The 23,865-nt window shown below is 50.8% G+C and overlaps 8 protein-coding genes across 8 annotated transcripts; 5 read left to right on the top strand and 3 right to left on the bottom strand.

Moving 5' to 3' along the window:
• Nucleotides 1-1,991: 1,991 nt before the first annotated feature.
• On the bottom strand, nucleotides 1,992-2,567 carry N7443_005937 (Acyl-CoA N-acyltransferase; the record flags this gene model as incomplete). Its single annotated transcript, XM_056885993.1, has 2 exons — nucleotides 1,992-2,102; nucleotides 2,289-2,567. 2 exons carry the CDS (start codon nucleotides 2,565-2,567, stop codon nucleotides 1,992-1,994), a joined length of 390 nt encoding a protein of 129 aa, XP_056741441.1.
• A 572-nt stretch (nucleotides 2,568-3,139) lies between these two features.
• N7443_005936 (EVE domain-containing protein) lies at nucleotides 3,140-4,642 on the top strand (the record flags this gene model as incomplete). Its single annotated transcript, XM_056885992.1, has 6 exons — nucleotides 3,140-3,319; nucleotides 3,341-3,542; nucleotides 3,631-4,083; nucleotides 4,137-4,154; nucleotides 4,205-4,321; nucleotides 4,374-4,642. The coding sequence occupies 6 exons, from the start codon at nucleotides 3,140-3,142 to the stop codon at nucleotides 4,640-4,642; spliced, it is 1,239 nt and encodes a 412-aa protein (XP_056741440.1).
• A 497-nt stretch (nucleotides 4,643-5,139) lies between these two features.
• Nucleotides 5,140-6,761, top strand: N7443_005935 (aldehyde dehydrogenase family protein; the record flags this gene model as incomplete). The annotated part of the gene is made up of 3 exons (XM_056885991.1): nucleotides 5,140-5,267; nucleotides 5,321-5,520; nucleotides 5,581-6,761. 3 exons carry the CDS (start codon nucleotides 5,140-5,142, stop codon nucleotides 6,759-6,761), a joined length of 1,509 nt encoding a protein of 502 aa, XP_056741439.1.
• Nucleotides 6,762-7,457: 696 nt separating this feature from the next.
• Nucleotides 7,458-8,027, bottom strand: N7443_005934 (uncharacterized protein; the record flags this gene model as incomplete). Its single annotated transcript, XM_056885990.1, has 1 exon — nucleotides 7,458-8,027. The coding sequence occupies one exon, from the start codon at nucleotides 8,025-8,027 to the stop codon at nucleotides 7,458-7,460; it is 570 nt and encodes a 189-aa protein (XP_056741438.1).
• Nucleotides 8,028-11,778: 3,751 nt separating this feature from the next.
• N7443_005933 (SMP-30/gluconolactonase/LRE family protein) lies at nucleotides 11,779-13,369 on the top strand (the record flags this gene model as incomplete). The annotated part of the gene is made up of 4 exons (XM_056885989.1): nucleotides 11,779-11,868; nucleotides 12,370-12,530; nucleotides 12,592-12,738; nucleotides 12,817-13,369. The coding sequence occupies 4 exons, from the start codon at nucleotides 11,779-11,781 to the stop codon at nucleotides 13,367-13,369; spliced, it is 951 nt and encodes a 316-aa protein (XP_056741437.1).
• Nucleotides 13,370-17,327: 3,958 nt separating this feature from the next.
• Nucleotides 17,328-18,776, top strand: N7443_005932 (uncharacterized protein; the record flags this gene model as incomplete). Its single annotated transcript, XM_056885988.1, has 1 exon — nucleotides 17,328-18,776. One exon carries the CDS (start codon nucleotides 17,328-17,330, stop codon nucleotides 18,774-18,776), a length of 1,449 nt encoding a protein of 482 aa, XP_056741436.1.
• Nucleotides 18,777-20,248: 1,472 nt separating this feature from the next.
• N7443_005931 (histidine phosphatase family protein) lies at nucleotides 20,249-21,844 on the top strand (the record flags this gene model as incomplete). Its single annotated transcript, XM_056885987.1, has 1 exon — nucleotides 20,249-21,844. One exon carries the CDS (start codon nucleotides 20,249-20,251, stop codon nucleotides 21,842-21,844), a length of 1,596 nt encoding a protein of 531 aa, XP_056741435.1.
• A 278-nt stretch (nucleotides 21,845-22,122) lies between these two features.
• Nucleotides 22,123-23,690, bottom strand: N7443_005930 (F-box domain protein; the record flags this gene model as incomplete). The annotated part of the gene is made up of 2 exons (XM_056885986.1): nucleotides 22,123-23,273; nucleotides 23,324-23,690. Coding segments are annotated over 2 exons (1,518 nt in total), but the record flags the coding sequence as incomplete, so codon positions are not given.
• Between the last annotated feature and the right edge of the window lie 175 nt (nucleotides 23,691-23,865).

The raw sequence follows: 23,865 nt of genomic DNA, 5'->3' as shown, positions 1-23,865 counted from the left end.
GGAAGAAGGAACGGCCAAGGAGGGAAAAGGGGAGCTAAATAAGAGACCTGAGGGAGCCCCTCCTGCTTGCGATGGCCTCGACTTCTTACCTCATCCGGCCTTGCCATTATCACGCAATTGTGCACCGCCCCGGGCAGAATATCCTTGATTGGACACAGGGCAAGTGGGATGTTTAGTGTTCCTGGTACCACTCGGCTCCAGTTCTGAGCACGACAGGACAGGGGTGTCCTAGCGTGGGTTTGCGTGGGTTTGGGGTTCTTGGTGGTTCTTGATTTACCCCTCCACCGCAACATCCATACTACCAGGTCCCCAACTTTTCATACTCTTTGCACATCTCTCTACAATGTATCTAGAACATACATCACTCTCTACATTTCCTGCTATGATGGGCAATTGTTCAGCTGGTTCTATCGGCCGAGCTACTCGTGTTATTGCCTAAATCGGCCGATAATCCCCCACATGGAGCCAATGGAGACTCAACGGGATGGCGCAATACTAGGTGGCCTCTTTGTCGGCATTAATAACCCCAGTACTGCAGATCCCATACGGGTTGGTGACTGAGCCAATGGCACACCCTATTGTAATCGCTGCACCGTGTGCAGCTTGTGGGAGCAGGATGATGTGCAACGGAAGCGCGGAGACTCACAGGGTGGGGCAGAGTTTCTATATGCTTCTTCAATGCTTCTGCGATCTTATGTGCACACTTCATCTTCTATGCTTTGATCTAGCAGTTTTCTTCCAAGGTTATAGTAGGCACCAACACGCTATAGCTTTATTATCTAGCCTGCTAGGCCATTTTGCGGCCACTAATAGTGGAGGACGAATGAATTTCACTTCTCCATTGTGTGCTTCTATTGCGAGTAAATCAAAGGAATCAACCTTGAAATGAATATAGAAAGAAAAAGCCACGATAAACTGGAGAATCTCTTTTTCTGATCAGTCCTCATCATTTCAGTAGTACAATCAGATCGAGCAAACACAACAAAAGTCTAAGCCTGCTCAGTTCAGCCGTTCAAGGTTTGAATAATGGACAATTATCTACTATCAATCCAAAACATATATGCCAAACTCGCGTTCCCGAAACATGTGTATCATGTCTTATGAGCAAACGTTTCATACCCCATCAACAAAAACATCTTGGAATCTGAGGCTCAATCTTAGCGTAAGCCTCTTCAATCTTCCCTGCTCTTTTCTGAAAAAGTGCTATCTGGACATTGCGCATTTCTTGTTTTTGCCTAGGCGTTGGGGAAGCCAGGAGCCAAAAACATGGTCGAATTTGCGGCTATCGAGCTTTTTCTCTTGGGCTCTGTTGTTTTTCAGAAAGCAATCCCCATCCATCCATTTGTACAATATTTCGAATCGCTGTGGCAGGCAAGTTCCGGTAGGTTTCGTGGATTCGATGGCGATTCGATGGCGATTCGACTGGTGGACAGGCGCGCTTTACTTCGCACGATGATTGCTGCAAACCTGATAAAAATAATATTGGCTCTTAGAGGTTGAAAGGCACCCAGGTATATCAATAATAAGGTGTGCAGGAAACTGTGTATGGTGATTTGAGTCAGGGCCTTATGTGAACGTACCAATCAATGTCCACCGTCCATTCAGTTGTGTGAAGAGGAACATTACCTCTGAAAATACGATCTGAATGACCTTGAATTGCAGAAAATCATACTGAAAACCATGATACGGTTCTAACTGCTGGAGAGGCTTCTCTATTGACGTGAGAACATGATTTCATGATGTCAATGGGAACAACGAGAGCTCACGGGCTGGCAAGTCCAACGCGCAGAAGATGAAGATATAATTCCCATTTCACTGCCTAGCGAGTTCCTCTGCAGTACAAGTTGCGTAAAAGGCCATTCCAGTGAGGCAAAATGTTGTAAACTTCGTCCAAAATGAGAATATCTGGGCCATATCCCTGTTCAGGAAAACAGAGGCAAAGCTCCTTCAAGACGGGGCCAGTGCTGTGGATTAGTGTCAATTGTATCACGTTACTGTACGAAGGTGTTTTGCGTTGGAGCGAGGGAGTGTCGCTTCTCATAGTTCATAATCTCTCGATGGCCCAACTTGCGGAAGTAGTGTTCCAGATCCGACCACTTGGGCTGCGAGGCAGTGCAAAGAACCGGTCTTTTGGCTCATAGTCAGACAGCATGAATCTGGCATTGTGGCAAGTTCCAAATTGATAGGATGCGAAAATATTGTCGATTGCGACGCCTTTTTTTGAATCCGGCAGTGCCAACTAATTGAACACTTTCGGCAACGTCCCTCGGCTTGTTGCCAATACGAACCTCGTCGTCTTTGGTGCAGTGCCCAACGACGTAAACAAGCACTACCTCTCCTGTTTTGACCTCGGTCGCTTTGGTTTGAATCCAAGACTTGACTTCGTCCAGAAGTATGTCTGGGTTGACTTGAGTCCACCAGTGTTTGCCGTCTCGGAAGTGGGCACTGGTGTAGGTGTAAAGTGTCCGCCCTTCAAGACACCCGGCTTTGATGTCGTCTTTTGGGAGGGTGTGACTTTTGGACCACTTGAAATGATCTTCAAGTGGGAACCTGGGCGGCTCTATCATTTGTAGCTTGTAGAACCAATACTTTGATCACACTGCTCGAGGCCTCGTGCGTCCAGATGGTATGGGGACAAGATGGAAGACAGGATTTCAAATACTTTTAAATACTGTCATGCCCTGGCAGTCTTCACATGAGAACAAATTTTACGAGGGATGAGCTTTTCCGAGGGGGTCTCCAAGACTAAGTCGCAACCTTCACGTTTCGGAGATTTCCCCACAAGGGTGTAGAAAATATATATTGGACTTTGATCCCAGGTGATCTCTCAACGAAGAGTATCATTTAAGCAGGACCTTTGCCCTCAAAGACACTTGATATTTCAAGGTTGCTACAAGGTATTATCGATACATAATAATACCTTATTTCAGGCGGAAAAGAAAGTTACATGCGAAGATCACGTCGATCAAGCTACGTCACGTGGAGTCGACCCACCGTCGCGTCTCAAATACAACAAACATCGAAGCTTCCCCAGCTTCAAAAGTTGTGATCCTCACTCCCACCTCGCAATATTTTGACTCTCAAACTCTGCGGATCTGACGTGAGGGTTTCCTAAAACACGATCTCGCCTGCCGTCAAAATGCCACCCAAGCGCAAATCCACCGGCGCAACAATGTCCCAAGCGAATCAGACGCTCTCCAAGCGACTGCGCAACTCGACAACAGCAACTTCTGACGGGGCTGAGGCGATTTCCGAGGTAAATGATACCCCAGAGACTGATATTAACAATTTGCTCGCACCTCAATTCATCCCGAGCCCCGTTCAATGATCGTTAATTCAGATTCAGACTGCAACGCCCAAGACCGGAGAGAAGAGAAAACGTGGTCGTCCACGCAAAACCCCTGAGGCCCCGACTGATCAGCCACAAACTCCCAAGCGCGGACGTGGCCGTCCACGCAAGATCGTCTTGGAAAATGAAACAGCCACAATGGCAGTGGCCTCGCCCGCGAAGAGAGGCCGAGGACGCCCTCCCAAGGTACCAGGTATGATTTATATAAATAAATAATGATGTAGCGTACTAACATCTGGTTTCTTCTCTTCAAGTGGAAACTACGGATCAAAGTGGCCCAGGACGACCCGGCGAGAGCCTTCCCGCTAAGCCAACCGCAAATGCTTCAACAACTCCCAGGGGCCGGGGTCGACCTCGTCTGAGCCTGCCTGCCAAGACAACGGCCGATCCGACAAGCCCCAAGAGAGGTCGGGGTCGGCCTCGCAAGAGTATGCCCGCTGCATTAGTTCCGGATACATCAAGCCCTAAGAGAGGCCGTGGACGCCCACCCAAGAGGCAAAACGTTGACGATGCTATCAAAGCCGCTGTACCCATCAGTACCACCAAAGACGTTGACACCTCCGAAGCTATGGAACTGAAGGCCGAGGCCGCAACAGAGAGCAAGCCCAAGGGAGGTGATGGCCGTTCTTACTGGCTCATGAAGGCAGAGCCCGAAACTCGTCTTGAGAAAGGCGTTGATGTTAGGTTTTCGATTGATGATCTTGCTGCTGCAAAGGTCCCAGAGCCCTGGGATGGTATGTTCACCTGCTCCATCTTACTCGGAAATCCTTACTAACTTCGGCAATAGGAGTTCGCAACGCCGTTGGTAAGATCATGATATCTAGTGACACGACTGGTTGGCTTACGATTGAACAGCACGCAATATTATGCGAGAGATGAAGAAGGGTGACTATGCATTCTTCTACCACTCCAACTGCAAGGTCCCCGGGGTGGTTGGAATCATGGAGATTGTGCAGGAGCACTCGACTGACGGTTAGACACCTCTCCCATTTGGATTCTGTCGGCTGGCTAATTGACTCTGCAGAGTCTGCCTTTGACCCTAAGCACCCGTACTACGACGCTAAATCCAACCGCGATAGCCCCAAGTGGTCGGTAGTGCACGTCGAGTTCCGTCACAAGCTCAAGAAGCAGGTCACGTTGGCTGAGCTCAAGGCCAACAGCCAAGCAGGCAAGCCGCTCGAGAACCTAATGACCCTCAAGCAGTCAAGACTCAGTGTTTCGAGGGTGACCCCAGATGAATGGCGATCCATCTTGGAAATGGCGGGTGAGGATCCACACGGGCCCCAATTTTAAGCTTCGACCGAATTCCATTGTCCATGTACTTTATCAGCAGGCATAGCGGCGGCGTTGCAGGTGATATACGCAGTACAGCAACTGATTGAAACACATTGCGTCGTAAAGCCTAGGCCTAGTCCGGACTACCGATCGCCGGCATAGATCCCGCCAGGCATTGGAAACCCCAACTTTAGAGTATTGGATAAGTCTCCGTAATTAGTCAGAATCGCGGAGAATAAAAAAGATCTCGGGTGAATGAGGGGCCGGTGGGACAGGACCAACCAAAAAACCGCCAGCGAGACGAAAGGAGTAAGGCGATCCATTGCTTCCTTCTATTACCCGCGAAGAGTAAGTGTAGCCGACACAGTGGGCTCGGCTTATCGGTTATCGCGCGGGGTGGAAAAGCTCCCTTAAAAGACCTCATCTGCTCTGCATCCAAGGCTATGCTTAGCTTTACCATCCGGTCCCTGCGTCATCTATCTGTCTCCGGCCGTCGATTCCACAGCTCCGCCATCATGTCTAACCTCTCGGTGCAATTGACTGCCCCGAACGGGCGCTCCTACAAGCAGCCCATCGGCCTCTTCATCAACAACGAGTTTGTCGCTTCCAAGTCCGGCGAGAAGTTCGCTACCATCAACCCTTCGTATGTGATCCCCTGATATGCTGTACTACTCATTCCTAACGCTGTCCTTGAAGCACCGAAACGGAGATCGCTTCCGTGTACGCCGCTGGAGAGGAGGACGTCAATCTCGCTGTTGCCGCCGCACGCAAGGCTCTCAAGGACCCCTCATGGAAGGGATTGTCCCCCACCGACCGCGGTGCTCTCATGGTTAAGCTCGCCGATCTGATCGAGCAGCACAAGGAGACTCTGGCTACCATCGAGACCTGGGACAACGGTAAGTGATAGTTGATATTCTCGCTGCTGCGATGCATACGTGGCTAACAGACAATTATAGGCAAGCCGTACTCCGTTTCTCTGAATGATGACCTCGGTGAGGTCACCTCTTGCCTCCGCTACTATGCCGGCTGGGCCGACAAGGTCATGGGCCAGACCATTAGCACCACCCCCCAGAAGTTCGCCTACACTCTCCGCCAGCCCATTGGTGTCGTCGGTCAGATCATCCCCTGGAACTTCCCTCTCGCCATGGCCGCCTGGAAGCTTGGCCCCGCTCTCGCCTGCGGTAACACCATCGTCATGAAGCCCGCCGAGCAGACCCCGCTCAGCATTCTGTACATGGCCAACCTAATCAAGGAAGCTGGATTCCCTCCCGGTGTCATCAACATCCTGAACGGCCACGGCCGCGTGGCTGGTGCCGCGCTGGTCCAGCACTCCGACGTTGACAAGGTCGCTTTCACCGGTTCGACCAACACTGGCCGCGAAATCATGAAGATGGCTGCCGGCACCCTGAAGAACATCACTCTCGAGACCGGCGGCAAGTCGCCCCTGCTTGTGTTCGAGGACGCCGACATCGAACAGGCCGCCAAGTGGGCCCATATTGGTATCATGTATAACCAAGGTCAGGTGTGCACTTCCACCTCCCGCATCCTGGTGCACGACTCCGTGTACGACAAGTTCGTGGCACTCTTCAAGGACGTCGTCAAGGAGACCAGCAAGGTCGGCGACCCCTTCCACGACGATACTTTCCAAGGCCCCCAGGTTACCAAGGCGCAGTACGACCGGGTGCTGTCATACATCGACGCCGGCAAGTCTGAGGGCGCGACCCTCGTATCCGGCGGCGAGCCGTACAAGAACGTCGGCGACGGAAAGGGCTTCTTCATCGCCCCTACCATCTTCACCAACGTCAAGGACGACATGCGCATTTACCGCGAGGAAGTTTTCGGACCCTTCGTTGTCATCGCCAGCTTCAAGACTGAGGACGAGGCCGTTACCCGTGCCAACGATACCACCTACGGTCTCGGTGCTGCCGTCTTCACTAAGGACATTGAGCGTGCGCACCGTGTCGCTTCGGATATCGAGGCTGGTATGGTCTGGATTAACAGCAGCAACGACAGCGATTTCCGCGTGCCGTTCGGTGGTGTTAAGCAGAGTGGTATCGGTCGTGAGCTTGGTGAGGCTGGCCTCGATGCTTACTCGCAGGTTAAGGCTGTCCATGTTAACATGGGTAGCCGTCTGTAAACTGGATGTCGGCCTTTGATTGGGACATCATGTAACTAAATGATATTTATGTCTTGATGACCTGAAATTTGATGCAATTGTTTCATCTGCCCCATAGGCTTTGGATTGCTTTATTAGTAGATCGGGCGTCACTTGTTGGCTGCCAGGTATATATGTGACGGAGATCGATGAAAAGAGGGGCGCCTCCAGCGTATCCTGATTTAGACTCCGAGTAGTATCACCTTCAGCTATAGACTGCAACACTAACGACATAAGCGAGATTTAGGCACGACTTCCAACCAAATTATATAAGAATCGGTGATACTTCGATTCTATAAGGATCATTTTTTATACTAGTTCGGAATACCAGTCCTTTGCCAAATACAAGTAGAAGAGCCAGACTATTCTCCATGCCACCATGCTTTTCCTAGAAAACTTACCCATAGCATAACAAATGGCTTCCGTTTGGGTGAGAACATTCCCGTTTGTGTCGAGTTGTGTGACCAATTGAAGATCTTGGCGCTTTTCTTCAGGTATCCTCTCGCACATTGCAATCGTTTTGTCCTCACAAAATGCAAATGAAGTACCCATGAATGCATAGAGACGAGCTATCGAATGTTTGGTTGGTCGATTTCCAGTCTGCTTTTTTCTATAGAATCTGCAGTCCCCGAGGGATTCGACGAAGCTTCATGAGCGATTTCTGCCGCTCCTCAAGCTTCAGCCGCGATCTGACTCCGCTAACAGCATGAATGCAGCCCGATGTCCCCATAGCAAGATGACAAAGGAGACGATCGGCGGCCACATCAACAGGTACTTCGTCTCCAGTAACGTGTTTATCTGGGTTATCCATTTCTGTGGAATTGTGATCCTCCAAGATACGACCAGGGCCAATGCCGCGGCGAGCATCATATACGGAGAGGACATAGGCGTAATGTACCCTGGGAATGGCAGGCACAGAGATGGGCCGATGATACCCGGGCGCACGATGAAGAGCTTTTCCTGTGAAGCATGCTCACTAAACTGGTACCTCAACAACCATTCCGTGAGATATTTGGCATAAGCGTAGGCCCAGGGGAAATTTTCCGCCTCATATACCAGGCTCGTGCCATGCTTCCGCACTTCGCTTAGCTCATCGAGGACATGGTACCAGATTTTCAGTTCGTAGCTTTCCTCGTTAATCTGCACGTCTGGGAGGTGTTTCCGATTATAGAGATGTGTGTTCGAATATGCCGAAGTGACATCAACAAAACGATCAAGAATTGTGCAAGCGAAAGCTATGTTGGCCATCAGTTCACTTGCAACATCGCAATTGAATTGGTGACATCACACAAAGACCTAGTTATAGATGCGCCAATATCTGATCTTGATACGAAGACGGCTCTTTGCCTCATGCAGTTTTTGAAGACGTTCGTGAGCAAAGATATTGCCGTTGTCTGCACCATCCACCAGTCAAGAGCCGAGATCTTCACCCTTCTCGGCGACTTGATGCTGATGCAGTCTGGGAGGCAGATCTTCTACGACCGTGCAACTGAGGCCCTCTCACACCTTGAAATATCTGGGGACAAATCAACCCCGAGCCGAAATGCTGCTGATGCAATCATGGATGCAATCTCGAGCGGGGATTATTGCCCAGGTTCAAATTGTCATTCCGCCTCCCATGATCCAGAACATGACCTCCGCTCGGATATTTGCATTCGGGATAGTAGTAATTCATCAAACAAATCTGTAGAGGCAGTGCTTCGCCTCATACGACGGCGAAGGGCTAACCGCAACATGGTATCGACAAGTGATTCTTGCCTTCCGCCGAGGACTAACACAACAAGGTCGACAGTCAGGCAGCCTCTGCTTCGAGATGGTGTCGGAGACATTGATTGGCCTTCTAATTGGTTTGTCGAATAATGAATTCCGTGGCCATCTGTTCCAGGGGCTCTTCCATTCGCCATTGGAGCTTCTCTCGTCCATGGTCAGTTATCGACTATGACGGAAGAAAGTCTTCTTTGTTGTTTGGCGATAGGTAAGAAGTTCTAGCGGTAGCTACTTTATTGCTGTTCTCTGGGAGCATAGAGCCACTGACTGAGCTTTCATTTCAGGTTTTACTAGGCGTTAAGACAGTCGGAGAGGAAAGTATGACTTCCTCAGCTTTATGTAATTGTGATCGTTCCATTTGCTAGTGATCTCTTCTTTAATTGATCCAGAGCCTATCTTCCGCCGAGAATCGCAAGCTGGTCATTCGGAAAATGCTTACTTTCTAGGAAAGATTCTCTCCACTATTCCACGAACTGTCCTTTCTGCGATGCATTTTACCGCATTATTCATGGTCCTGGCGACTCCTATGATTTCATATGGCCCCTAGCTGGCCGTTTAATTTTTTGTATTTCTATTATGAGTACCTGAAAATTCTGTTTCATGTTGAAGTAATTATGAAGTTATTAACCTTCTTGGTCAAAATTGTAGGTATTCATAGTCTTAGTTGCTCGTGCCGGCCCTTATATAGCCCTAAGATGGAATACTGATGGCTATACTAGCCAGTCTAGTCATCTCCGCACTGGGAGGCTGCGCGCCTCGTCTGGAAACCTTCAAGACATAGTACTTGTAGTGGTTCTGGTACGTCTTACCCGGGGTAGGTGCTCACGTTATCTAGAGCCTATAGCCGGGGATAGTACTATATCTAATTACGCCCTGTCTAGCTCTGGTACTCAGAGGCTAACTTAACGAGAATACCGCTCTATTTGCTTATCTGTATAACCTTCGTGCCGCTGCGGATATAATAGGCTATACGATGGGTCGAGCTTTCTTTAATATTAGGTATGATTTTAACTTTTTCTTTTTCACTTTGCGCGCATGTCTTTGAACTTTTTGATATATAGGCCTTATTAAAATATTCTGATAAAAAATTATCTATCTAGGATTCTAATAGCTTTCGGATCAATTTACTAATTCATTGCATTTGTTCTATTGGCCTATTATGCGCGAAGACAGTGTATATGACTCGTACTTTATTTTATGACCTGGAGCCATTTCTAGCTGTGGCTTGGGCAGAAGATAGTCGATCAGATCTTGATCAATCATTGCTTATATTATTGCTTGTGTTACGCAAATTTTGTATAATTATAGTTGACGATAATGCACATTTGGAAGTGTGAATAAAGCAAGATGACTGACTTTGGTTACTTTATGATTAATGATTCTAAAGATGCTAATTGCACAGGATCTAACTGTGGCGGGGCGGTATAGCTATAGGGACCACTAGATTGAAACGAATCTGGTCGCTCACCAACGTGCCCCCCCAGATCCCGTCTCTGTCCTCCTCTATAACCCTTCTAGTTTAGTTGCCAAAGTAGTCAAAAAATTATAGTGAGATGCTCGTTATTTTATCAGCACTTTAAATACCTCTTTACATGTATATATATATATTAAGCGAGGTATAACCCGAAGTCGAGGTAAAGATATTAGGAATGGAAGGGAGATGAGGTTACGGGCGTGCTAGGTTCTACTAAGTGAACAAAAAGCGGCAAGGGCTGAGCACTGAAATGGAACGGGAGCGCCACAAGGTAGCTGAGGAGGTGCGGTACGTAGGTAGTCACCAAATATCTACAATTTCACCTAGGCATATTGCAAACATTTACCAGAATAAAATGTCGTTTCAGTTAGATAACGTTGCAATTACAACCAGGAGTACGCCCCAGTGGACTTCCGCGCACGACCCTCCACCAGGATACCTTCCCGTCACTCATTCATATGTAATCCCCAGACAATTCAAGTTCATACTTGGTCCTCGATCCACCAACAGAACCAACGCACGAGCCAATCACCAACCCCGCAAAGCGAATACCAAAAAATGGGGAAATCTCCCTAGCGGCGCATCACTAGTCGATCCGAGACGATCCAAGCACTCACCGACAGACCAACAACTCACCCAACTCACATGTACACTCCGGCCTATGAATCGAGTATGATGTAAGACCGCATGATTTGCCTCCCAGCATAAGCTTGAAGCACGAACAACGTGGTCCCTGATCTTGATGCCCAACACCTCCACAGGAGACCTAGATCCTGCTCCGACCATTTGGAATCGATTCCATTTACTGTGTAACAGATACAGGTACAGCCACAGGTACATGCATGCAAGCCTCGCCAACGCAACCAAATCCCCGAGCAGGCTAGGGTCAGGACCAGGGTCAGAGCAAAATACAGGCACGAGCGCAAGCAAAGCACGCACATCAAGGAAGTGATGAGGTGCATATGGTTCCGCGAGTACGTCGCCCTGTCGGGGAGGATACTGACGGTGATTGGATGCCGTGCACGAAACGAATATCCTGCTTCGCGGGAATTGCGGATGGGCCGTCCCCTGTTTTACATATACTTTTCCTTTTTCTTTTTCTTTTTCCGTTCATTTCGTTCCAGCAGGGATATGGATGGATGGATGGATGGATTGTTCTGCTTCATAGTTGGTTGGCAGGGCAGATGTAGATCTATGTACAGCAGACGGCGGGCGGGTTGCAATCAAAAAAAAGGTGTGACATTGTAAATCACGTAACACGCATTTTATTTTCTTATTGGTGAATGCGCCTGGTAATTGTGCCCAATGGGTGTGCAGGTCGGGAGGTTAGGCACGAAATTGGGTTGGGGGAGGGGCGTCTTAGCGCCCAGCATAAGACGCACGCACATGAATCTCTTGCAGATGCATGCAGAGTTGGTCATGTGAAGGCTGGGGGACCGGTGTGATATCCAGGTCTCTTCTAGAGTTGGTTTTATATTTTATATTTTATGATTAATAATTTCTAATTTCTAATCTCTAACCTTTTAATTTCTTCTTCCTGCTTGTTTTTCATTTGGCTTCCGAATTAGAGAGAATGGAATTAATCGTACAGTCTAGCCTGCTGGTTTTATGTTCTACGGCACTTAGGGTCCTGGCTAGTTAGAGTTCAAATGACAAGCGCTGTCACATTGACAGCGCAGCTGGGGCATCGTGCGGAAGTATCCATAGTTTGGACATTTCTGCAGGGCGATCGTTCCCATAGCCTCTGTCCAATACACCATGGCTATCTCGTCATACCGGTTCGCGGAGGATGATCGCGTTCCGAGTCCACCGCCAATTCGGGTTGTGGGGGTGGGGCTTGGCATGAGAGTGAGTTGAAGCTATGAACACGACACAGCCCATCTTCTTTCTCACTCTCGGACACTTCCCGCGATCAGCGCTGCCAACAAGTTTTTGACTTTCTCGGTGAACAGGGGTTCTTGACCTGATCTCTAATTCATCCTGTGTGTCTCACTTGAACTCCTTCCCCTCTAGCTGTTCCTTTCTTCCACGTCCCCGAAAAAGCGGTGTCCACACCCACTTCATTTTCTGTGCAATCTCTTTGGTGGAGACACGATCGGCATGTCTGAAATTCAGAGGTGGTCAGTCAATGAGGTGAGCTGAATTCTCGTATTCTTTTGAAGCGTTGGGCCGCCAGGCCTTTTTATTTGTTTTTATTTTACTTTTTCCCATTTTCGGTTTTTGTGATTGGTGCCGTGGCACTGACCGACACGTCCACGATGGTGAAATCGACGGAAAGAAGAGCAAAAAGCGAAGAAGGAAAACGACCAATCATCGAGTCATCAGCTAACACGACATTGTTCGTTCTAGCCCTATATCGATATAGCGGGGACTCTGCTCGAGGGCCCCTATCACGATGTAGCCAACAACGAGTTCCGCTTCATCGATATTTGGGACCATAAGCTTTACCGACTCGATTTGGCCAAAGGTCTCGAGTCCCTGAGAGTTATTGATACCGATGCCGCCCTCGGGTGAGACCTTTTTTACATGCCGGACTTCTCCACCGAGAAATCACCGCTGATAGTCCCATAGCGTCACCGCCAATATCTCGGGCGAGACCGGGAACCAACTGATTGCCGGAGCCAAGCTTGGATTCGCCCGTCTTGATGGAACTACCGGGAAACTTACCTATATCCGCGAAGCCTGGGGCGAAAGTGATGGCCCAGGGAAGGCGGAGAGGTAATGCTCGAGGGTCCCCCCTTTGAAACTCCTCTAACACCAATTTTGGATGCGATTTAATGATGGAGCGGTCGATAGCAAAGGCCGCTTCTGGGCTGGGGCCATGAATGATCCCAAAATCCAGTCTCCAGGCCCAGAGGGCGTGCTGTTCAGACTCGACCCAGACCTAACTCTCCACCGCATGCTGTCACCGGTGACGATCCCCAACGGAATCGGCTGGAATGCTGCGGATGACACAATGTACTTCACTGACTCACCAACGGGCAAGATCTTCGCGTTTGACTTCGACGCCGTGACTGGCGCCATTAGCAACCAACGCGTGCACTTTGACCTGGGCGAGCCGCTCGAGCCGGATGGATTCGCCATTGACGTGGAAGGCTGCATCTGGAGTTCCATCTATGGGGGAGGCAAAGTAGTGCGCATCTCACCCGAAGGCACCGTCATCGGGCAGATCGACCTGCCCACGCGTAACCCGACTTGTCCTGCCTTTGTGGGCACCGAGCTGTTCATCACATCTGCCAAGGACGATCGCGACGATGAGCGGTTCCCGCAGTCGGTCAGGTACGGGGGCTGTGTGTTTAGGGTCGAGGTCGGAGTTCACGGTCGGCCGAAGAATGAGTTTCGGTTCTAGACCTTTGTCCGTATAGTGGAAACTAGACATCTTCCGGTTGTGGCTAGAGCCTAGAGCCTAGAGATGTGACTCGTCGCGAGTCTCTACGGGTTACATGTAGCTAAAGAGATCGACTGTGCATTCGACCCCAAAGTTATTTATGATAAGGCTACCTTCACCGTAAAGTCGCATTTCCTGGCAATTGGGTCTTGGCTGTGGGCTATATTTTCGCATGAAAATCGATATATGCACGGCCAGTGCCTAAGTGGAGAAATCCGTCGATCATCCAAAGGGGGCAAATGGCAGGCAAAAAGTAAAAGTTGACGGGTCGGCCCCTCTGACACCGAGTTTCCCTTTCCAAAGCTGCAGCGCGCAAGGGAGCCGGGCCCGGAAGCAAGTTTGAAGCAGCTTACAGGTCGAAGCAGCAGCACCTGGGACTAGGCACCTAGGCACGGTCTGGATCGAGTCGGAAACTACTGCTGATCTCAGATGCAAAAAGTCGGTCCAGTTCGCAATCGTGCCCGAAGCCGCGGGAACCTTGAAAAAGCCCACGCGTGGACAGGGAAGCACTGCCACTGCGGGTCTTCTGCAGGGCGAATGCAGGCACGGAGATTGGGTGAGATGCCTGTCGGTGGGCAGTCTGGTATTCCGTACTGTTCGCGTATAAGAACGGTAGCAGGAGCGATAGCGGCGCTTGAGACGGGAAATATCTCCGTGTGTTAGCCGGGCGCTGGAGATGTTTTCTTTTTCTCGTTTTTCTCTTGTTTTGTTGACGGTGGCGGTTGTAGCGGACACGAGATATTAACATTACAAGTTTAGCCCCTGGTGGATCCGAGAAAAGTAAAGTACAGAAAAAAACAATAAAAGATAAAAAAGCAAATATCACATTGCAATGTTTGCAATGTTGGCGGAGGTACGGGCGGAGACCGTCGCCAGGAACTTGAGAAAATAGGCAGCAAAAAGGTACGGACGAGGTAGTACAGAACAGGGAAACTATTGAAACGGCGGAGCAACTAAAATCATGGACGCACAGGTCAGTTGCGTAGTTCTCCCGATTCAATGGGATAACCCGCGTACCAAACACTTGGGACGGTTCCCGGGCTTTGTTTCCCCTGACCCACGTAATCTAATGACACGCATCGAACCGGGGTCTGGGACTAGAGACACCGGCACGAAATTACGATTACGTGCAATCTAGACCTGAACGGCTGGGAACGGGTTGAGATTTCCCGCCACAAAGCCTTCCCCTCTAAATTAGGCTAAGGTAAATCCTTTGAATTGGAGGAACCATGAGGAAATTCGAGGAAACGGTCGACGCCTGGCCACTGACCACTAATGACCCTCAGTCCTTCAGACCGCAAATGTTCCACCCACCCCTTTCCCCGGGCCCCGGCAGCCTTATGATTCGCCCCATCCCCTGTAATTGGGGAGTCCCTCGAATAAGCACCTAGCAACAAGAAATAAACAAAAAAAAAACAAAAAAAAAAAAAAACTTTTGACAGCCGCTTCAAACTCAGTTCCAAAGGAAGCTTCTGCACTGAAACGGATCTATCGCGTACGAAAATAGGGGCCCCCTCCTACCCCATCAGGGGTAAAACTGTCAAGGCCGATCAGAATCCCATTGTCGCCTAGATCGGACAATAGGACAATCGGCCGTCAGCCGCTAGCTGTTAGCTGCAAGTGCTGCTCAGCTGAGCTTTGGGATCGTCCTAATTTTTCCTTTTTCCTTTTTCATCTCCTAGAAGGATTCCATGCATCCACTTCTTCGCAGCCGCGGCCGCGCTAGCTGGATCTTCTTTGCTCGTCATTCGACCCTGTCACGCGGATACTTTCTCTTATGCCGATTGCTCCGTGAGATCAGGAGCTCCACGTTACTGAGCAACTGGGGGAGGCGAAGTAAGCTTGGTACCCACTGCGTTCGTGACCGTGAGCTTCAGGGGAGCTCCCGGATTCCTTCCGTAAGTTGGTCGATCGATGAATGAGCTGTCATGATCCTTTCAAGTAAGAAAGTACTGTAGATGCGGACTACTATGACTCAGGTCAATGGCCTTTGTTTCCTCGGCACTTTTTTATATATTTCTTTTTTTCTTATATTTCTAATCTCTTATTTGATGGTGGCGATGCTGCCTTCATGTTACACCGAATTTACCCTGGAACAGTCCGGTGACGTAGAGTGTGTTCGAGCGTGATGAGCCTAGGATCGGAGGGATTCGCCAACCTCCAAACAACCTAACGTTCGCGTAAACAAAAAAAGCGGTAGCTGACCCGAGTGCCATTCACCTGTCGGAGATGGGCTCCACGAACCCCATCAACAAACCGAAAGGAATAATGAAGCCCCACTTGGATGCTAACCGGGACACTAGACTGCTAGATGGGACCTATCAGCTACCTTCAAGGACCGGTGAAGGGAACCACTCCAATAGCTTCTCGCCTGATGAGAACCCAAGTGGAGAGTACATCACTACCCACACCTCCCCTAACGGCCACCAACGGCGCCCCCTTTTGCCGGGATTGACATGGGGAACGCTGTGATGCATGCACAACATCAAAAAATCAATCCATGGGAGGGGTTCGAGGGTTAAGCTTTGCTGGAACCTCTGTTCGCTTCGCAGTCGGTGTCAACTCTGTACCACGCCCAGTGTCCCTCATGATGACCTTGACCGGTGTTTCTAGATCTCGAGGCTATTTCTGCCTGGTCCCCCGAGCGCCAAACTCTCGGAAAATGACAGGACCACACTGGGAAAGGCACTATCGGCCGGCCGGGGGGGGGGGGGGGCCCATAGCCCCCATAGCCCCGACTAGGCCCGAGGCAGTATGGATCTGAGAAAAGCAGATGAATATTGGCGTTCTCTGCTCCATCGTCATCGGTTCTGCGTCATGAATCGGCCCACTTTGCCCTGCCCCTATCGCACATCCCTTCTGGGGCCCTACACATGGCACAAAGTTCCGGCTTTCCCTTGTCACTAGTGTACTAGCCCTGATTACCTGTCCGGGGGGCCCACAGCTCTAGATGGCCGGCTCTAGCTTTGCCACAGACATCATTCCAAGAACAGAACAGGAGAACAGTGGTGAACCACCGAGGGTGTCCCCACTTGTCCCTTGTCCCTTGTCCATGGTGATGGCGCCCGCGCACTTGCAGCTTCGGTGATTCGTTGCATGACGATCTGTACTTTGTTAATATTGTAGGTGTAAGGAGTGTGCTCCGTAGGTAGGAAAGTCAGATCAGCAGTGGAGAATAGAATCATCTCAAGTTTCGAGCCCAAGTAGTAACTTCCAAGCCCCATGAGGCCCAACATGGCTAGCTAGGGTCCTCCATACAACAGCAGATCCTGCCCAACGCTAATCCAGTAGTCTGGGTTGGACAGACAACTTTCTTTTCTGTCTTTTTCTGTCTTTTATTTTTTGTCTTTTCCTGTCTTAGGAACCCGGAGGTGATGGATCATGGGCCCTTTTCCCTCCCCCCCCCTCTCACTCACCGCTGGATCTCAACGGCTCACTTTAACTAATCCTTTCCCTCTCCTCTTAAACCTTTTTTCTTTCCCACCCCTTTAGCTCCATAAGCTTAGCCTTGACCTCGCCTTGATGGGGCCTCGGATCGCTTCCGTCTTGCATGCACATGGTTGATCTTACAAAGAAACGGAACTCAAAAGAAGTGGAATTGATCAACAGATCTGAATCTCCGCACTCTTTCAATCTCTCCAAATCTTCCATTTCTCTATTTTTCTAAAAGGCAGAATATACTCGCTTCTGCCCTCTCAATTCTCCTTCTACACCCTTCATCGTGGCTACCCTGGGCCTTAGCGTGTTGACCGCGCCTCATCCAAGGCCGTTGCATCTGCCTAAGCTGTCGCAGTATCCAGAAAATTCTCGCTATCCGGGTCCCTTCCCCTCTCTCACCTCTCGTGAGACTCCCGTTGACACAGAGAGAGGGAGGGTATGGTCATGCCCTAATCCCCAGTCTACCCCAGGAGTCCCGTCGATGTCGCAGGAGCTTCGGCGCACAGGTCCATTGCCCGACGATGCGACGACCGATGGTCCCAACGCGATTGATACTGAGCGTGCGCCTGCAGACAACCGTCAGCCTTCGCGTCGGCCGCCATTACGCGCTAGACCACAATCCTGGCACCCTTATGGTCCTGTAGAGCCACCGTTGGATGTCTCGTCCGCACGGTCCATCGGGGTTCATGCGATTTTGAATCCACCAGGTCAGGCAGCCGCTATCGATGCAGTCAGTACCAGCCGCGAGCCTTTGAGTTTGCCTGGACCCTCGGCATCGTCCCGGCCACGGCAGGGGTCTTCACCTGCGCCGCGGATAGTGCATCATCTAGCGCAGCAGCAATTATCTCCAAGGGCTCATCCACGGTCTTTGAAAGGGCCGGGCTCGCCATCTGCACGGTTTGTTGGTAGTGGTAGGACCTCGGGACAGTCGAGTGTAGCACACTCGACTGTCGTTCCCCAGGAACCTCCTCTGGGACTTCGTCAACCTCCATCCAGCTCATCTCTACCATTGGAATCGGCACTTCGGCCTATCACTTCATTACCGCCTGTTCAACCCTCAACGGCGACGTCACTAAACTCGACACCCAGTCTTCACTCCCGAAAAACCAGCACAGGCCTAGGCCTTCTAACGAACCCGAATTCGCAGGAGACGAGCCCTACAACACCTCATTCAAGCTTCAGTCACTTCACACACGCATCTCCCGCAGTGACTCATGTCTCTCTCCCGCCAACGGTGCCGCCGTACTCAGTACCGCCGCCCTACAAAGCAATAGATTCCATGGCTCGCGGAACTCCAGCAACAGCAGAGACCTGTCGCATAAAGGAAGAATCAACCAGAAGCGTCACACCTGTCGGCGGTAGCTTAATACCATGTGTACTGGACTTGAAGTCTGGATCATCCAGTCAAGCAGAGAAGCGCAAAGCAAACAGCGACGCTAGTCGACGATTTCGAAACCGCAAGCGTAACGAAGTGCAACTTGAGCAACGACTTGGTGCCCAGCAGGACGAAATCCAGCGCCATGTCGAGACAGTCCGTCGTCAGAGTCAAGAAATCCGATCTCTCGCCCAACAGAGAGACCATTACCGTTCCGAGCGGGACTTTTACCGCGAACAGCTCGGACGATCAATGTCATTGAGTCAGCTGCCTCCCCGGCCTTCCTCGCCTCATCCTCAGTCTTCTCTGCTTCCCCCATCAGACTCGACTTTGACTTCGACTTCGACCTGGGCTGGAGATGTGCCGCGATCGGCAACAGCACAAACCGCGACTGCATCAGGCAGGGTACTGGACTCAGCGAGACAGGAAAATTGGCCTGCAAGTCCGGCATCTTACTCGCCCGCTCCCACATCCGGGAGAGCACTCCCTCCAGGACCACCACCGGTAGCTGGAGGACCTTTCCCTCCATTCCAAGGAACATGGACACGGCAATAGGCCGTGCTTTCGACTGGAACAAAAGCATCTGCTTCATTTCATATTTCTCTCACATTTCCTATGTCTTTAATCCCCGTCCCCATCATGTACAGTCACTGGTTTGACTGCAACCCCCATATTTTACCCTTCGTCCTTCCTACCTACCTACGACAAACGCATTTCCCTGTCGGGTGTATTAGTATATGCATATTGATATGTGTTCTTCATAACCCCTTCCCCAAAAAGTCCCCCCGCCCCCACATTCCCCTATTCGAATCCGAATCCGAATCCGAATCTATTGGTTACCCTGGTGTCTGGTTTCCTTACGGTGATACCTCATTGGCTTTGAGTTGAAAAAGATTTCAATTATGTTTTTAACCTACTTTCTTTGGTCCTTGTGATAATGCGATTTGGAGTATAGATCCGACTCGATATGACTGCCCAGGACTCAACCTGTCAATTTTTCGTATTCTAAATCTGCACACATGCCTGCATTAAATGGCGCTTAGACCGATCGAAGAGCACCAATTAGCCCTACCCTGTCGTGGACATCGCCCTACCTCCATGACAACCCAACATTGTAATCCAAGCCTCACTCAACACCTCCACTCGCCACCACCAAAATTGCAGTTCCGCCTGCATTGGCGTGGATACATTGCCCGCTGTGCTCTATAGCTTCTGGGTCTATAGCGTCTACGTGGAACCACTAATGCGCATATACATCGGAAGCGCCGCCCGGCGGTCCCGGATCCAGGCCAGCTATGAATAGAGCTGTAAATGTTGGGAATTGCGTGCATGTTCCGTTGATACCCTGGAGATCACAGCCTTAGTAGGGCAATTGGGATGCCCCTTGCTGCGTTGGCGGGATCGACCCGAGATGACAGCTCGATTTGAGAGTGGATACTTCGTTCCGGGTGGGCCCTTGATCTGTAATGCCGAGGTATCCCTAGAATGGTTATTTGGAGAGCTGTGGATGACGTGAGGGTTGAGGTTTACTTGAGACGCCGCTTAGAGTATATGCAGAATAGTGGATTTTTAGGGACTAGGGTCTTTAGATTGAATTATGGTTCCAAATGTTTGGAAAGGGTTTCGAAATAGATAGTGGGGAAGTACATGCAGCTTGTGAAACGATGGCATGGAAAAACACTCTTCCCTATCTACTTTAGGTATGCATGCGGCACGGGGGGTGTCAAAAGAAGGTGAATCTAGATACCTATCAGTACATTCGATCCGGCACTGACTGGTCGCCTAAGCAAGTACCGGCAAGTACCGACCGTTGATGCGCGCACGTGTTGTAGGGCAGGGGCACGGACCAATTAGACAGCGTGAATCTCTCACGAGCTCAACCTCGCAAGGAATGCGGTGCAGTGCAGGTGTCGTGCCATTCTACGCTGTGCTCTCCTTTTTAATGTTCCACGATGCGCTCTGTTCCAGTTCTTTCCACCTGGACCTGGGTTCATCGATCAATCCGTAACGGGTGAGCGATATCTACTATGGCGGGACACGGTCGACCATGCGGTCGAGCTCCAGTTGAAGAGGAAGAAGAAGCTCTGCTCGGCATTCGCAACGATGAACAGCAAATGAGGCCCAAGTCCTTGCACAAGCGGTGGACAGTGCTCTGCATGGTGGCCTTGATGGGCGGTGTTGCCTTTGCAACCGTGTACCTGGTATTTGGGTATGGAACCTGTCGTTCTACTTCTCCTACCAAGGAAAACCATCCTGATAGGAATCTGGCTGTTTCTAGCTCGAGAAAGGTCCCCCGCCAACCAAAGATGTGCGACACTGTCAGCAGTGGTTACGAGTGTTTCGCCGATATTTCCCAGCGCTGGGGCGCCTATTCGCCTTATTTCTCGGTCGAGGGAGGTGTCTCCGGTGATGTGCCCACCGGCTGCGAAGTCACCTTTGTTCAAGTTCTGTCCCGTCACGGTGCGCGGTACCCCACTGCGTCCAAGAGCAAAAAATACTCCGAGTTGATCGCGGATATTCAAGCCAATGCGACGGACTTCAAGGACACCACTGCTTTCTTGAAGACATACAACTACACCCTGGGCAGCGATGATCTGACCACTTTCGGCGAGCGTCAGATGGTTGATTCGGGCATCAAGTTCTACAACCGTTATGAATCTTTGACCCGGGATACTATCCCATTCGTCCGATCCTCAGGGTCCTCGCGCGTGGTCGAATCAGGCAAGAAGTTTATCCAGGGCTTCCAGCAAACCAAGAACACCGACCGAAAGGCGGACCGTGACCAAAGCCCTCCGACGATCAACGTGGTCATCTCCGAAGACGCGGGCTCTAATAATACCTTGAACCACAACACCTGTACAGTCTTCGAGGCTAGCACTCTCGGCGATGATGTCGATGCCAGCTATGAGGCCAGATTCGTGCCTCCGATTGCCCATCGCCTCGAAAACGATATGCCAGGTGTGACTCTCTCCAACGACGATGTCACCTACCTGATGGACATGTGCTCCTTCGACACCATCGGGATGTCGGATGATGGAAGCGTCATCTCTCCCTTCTGCGAGATGTTCACCCTGCGCGAATGGAACCACTACAACTACCTCCAGTCCCTTGACAAGTACTACGGCTACGGCGCAGGTAACCCCCTCGGTCCAACCCAAGGTGTGGGTTTCGTCAACGAGCTCATCGCAAGAATGACACACACCCCTGTCCACGATGACACCACCACAAACCACACTCTCGACTCCAACCCAACAACCTTCCCAGTGAACAGAACCCTCTACGCGGATTTCACCCACGACAATGGCCTCATCCCAATCTTCTTCGCAATGGGCCTGTACAACGGCACCGCAACCCTCTCAACCAAGCATATCCAATCTGAATCTGCCGCAGACGGATACTCCGCCTCAAAGACCGTTCCCTTCGCTGCTCGCGCCTACATCGAGATGATGCAGTGTTCCAAAGACACGGACTCCGATCCTTTCGTGCGGGTCCTCGTCAACGACCGCGTCGTCCCGCTGCACGGCTGCAACGTCGACAAGTACGGCCGATGCCGCCGAAAGGATTGGATCAATGGGTTGAGCTTTGCGAAGGATGGAGGTGACTGGTCTAGTTGCTACACATAGGCGTGTTGTAGTGTTTCTTTGCTTTGCTTGCTCAATACCCAAGCCTTGACTATTTCGGGCATTCGTTTGCATCAGCCCGTTACAATCCTTACTGCCATGAGAACATGGCTATGTGTTTTACTGGATCCATAATGGAAATTGTGCCGGGCCATGATCTCATCTCTCTCTCGCATTCATATCGTAGAATCCAGCTGCTGTGTAAAGCTAAACGCAGGGGCTAAATATAGAAATAGCCGCCAACTCCAAGCGTGGAACGAAACTCTCTCGGATCTCAAAAATCAATTCTCTCGCGAATGCAAATATGACTGGCCATTCGAGACTCTGCTGAGCCCTGAATGAACCCACGCCTCCCAAAGACCTACCTGTTCCCTCTGAACCCGGACACCATCATCGTCCAGATCTTGAACCGTCAACGCGCGTAATTTCTCCAAATTCTCAGGCCGCAATGGCACAGATACCCTGCCTCTAAAGGCACCCGGAGGCTCAGCCCCAAGCGCATGCCTCATCTCCAGCGGTGGCGTACCTGCCGCCACAGAAAGCGAAGACGACAGAATCGTACCCAGCTGCGCATCAACCGGTACATCAAATACCTCCACTCCACTACCCGATGCCAGCAGATCAAAGTTCTCCGCATAATCAATCTCTCTCAATTCAGCTCTCTCCAAGCTCTCCATGTCCTCTCTCAGTACAGCTAGTATATCCCCCCACCGCCCGCCAGGTCTAAGGTAAACCGCACAAAACCTTATTTCCCTCAACATCCGTCTATGTCTTCGCGCTAGAGAAATAATCTCATGATCGGCCAATCTCCAACCTTGCAGACTAAGTGTCCGAAGCGTCTTCCACCGAGTCTCATGGAAGATAGCTTCAAGATCTAAATCGAGGGGTGATTTCGGCGGGAAGCCGATATGGATGGAAACGAGGTTCTTGGCTTCTGCGAAGAAGCGACCGAATACATCAGATAGATCGGACATGGTGGATGAGATGTCCGTGCTGGAGTGGAAGGTTATGTCTAGACTTGTGAGACGGCTGCCCATGGCGGCTAATGTGGTTGACGGGGCGTTGAGGAGCTGGAGGGTTGCTTCCGGGCTGATTTGAGGGCCTATGAAGCGGATGGCTGTGCATTGGGAGTCGAGGAGGGCGATGCCAAGGCTTGTTACTGCGCGCGAACAGGCGAGTTCCCAATTGAAGTGTGTTGCTCTGGTGGTTGTGTTTGAAGTGTGGATGAAGTCGATGATTTGTTCATCTGCGGAGTCTTGGAGACGGAGGAGTTTTATTTCTTGGAGGGCCGAGAAGGCGGCGATTGCGCGGCGGAGTTGGGTCAGGTCATGGCCTGATTCTAGCAGGTTTGTCTGTTCACGTAGCCGGCGGGCGTGGATTTCGGCCAGTGCTGCGTTTGAGGTGTGGAGTGTTTGAAGAATAGGTGTCCATCCTGGAGATATTAGCCGATGCGCTTGGATGTCTGGTGACGTGGAGGTGTACCGCTACCGGTATAGAAGGGTCGCACAAGATATGCCACCGTTCTCACGTAGCAGGCTAGCTGCATTTTGAGCAGTTCGTCCAGTCGACGAAAACCATCCCGCGAGAAACGAATCACGAAGCGTGAGAACTTCCTCGGGGTTCCGATGCGCATAAATCTTTTGCAGACTAGTCTCCAGCGATCGAGATCGGATGCCTCTCCACGCTTAATGGAATGCTTATCAATGTCATTGTGGCCGTGGCCGTGGCCGTGCCCATTTCCGTGGGAGTGACCGTTCGGGGTACTCGAGCTCGGCTCCAGCACAAGAGATAGAATCTCGCTCAGCAACTCGTCCGCGAGGTCCTGGATATGACGTGACAGGTCCATGATCTGCGCATTCAGCAGCCGCAAACAAGGCGGCGTGGGCGAGTAGCGCCAACATGGAATAACGAAGACAAGGAACAAGAGGGAGCCCAAAGATAAAAGGAGTCAGACCGAATCTCCGGGGGCACAAGGGCGTTATAAAGGCAGCAGCGCAGTTCTGCAGGGCATAGGGTAGAATGGA

Source organism: Penicillium atrosanguineum, assembly GCF_028827265.1.
Source record: "Penicillium atrosanguineum strain IBT 20685 chromosome Unknown utg000004l_segment0_segment0, whole genome shotgun sequence".
Lineage (NCBI taxonomy): Eukaryota > Fungi > Ascomycota > Eurotiomycetes > Eurotiales > Aspergillaceae > Penicillium > Penicillium atrosanguineum.
The sequence above is the reverse complement of the archived record's forward strand: the minus strand, read 5'-3'. Positions and strand labels throughout refer to the sequence as shown.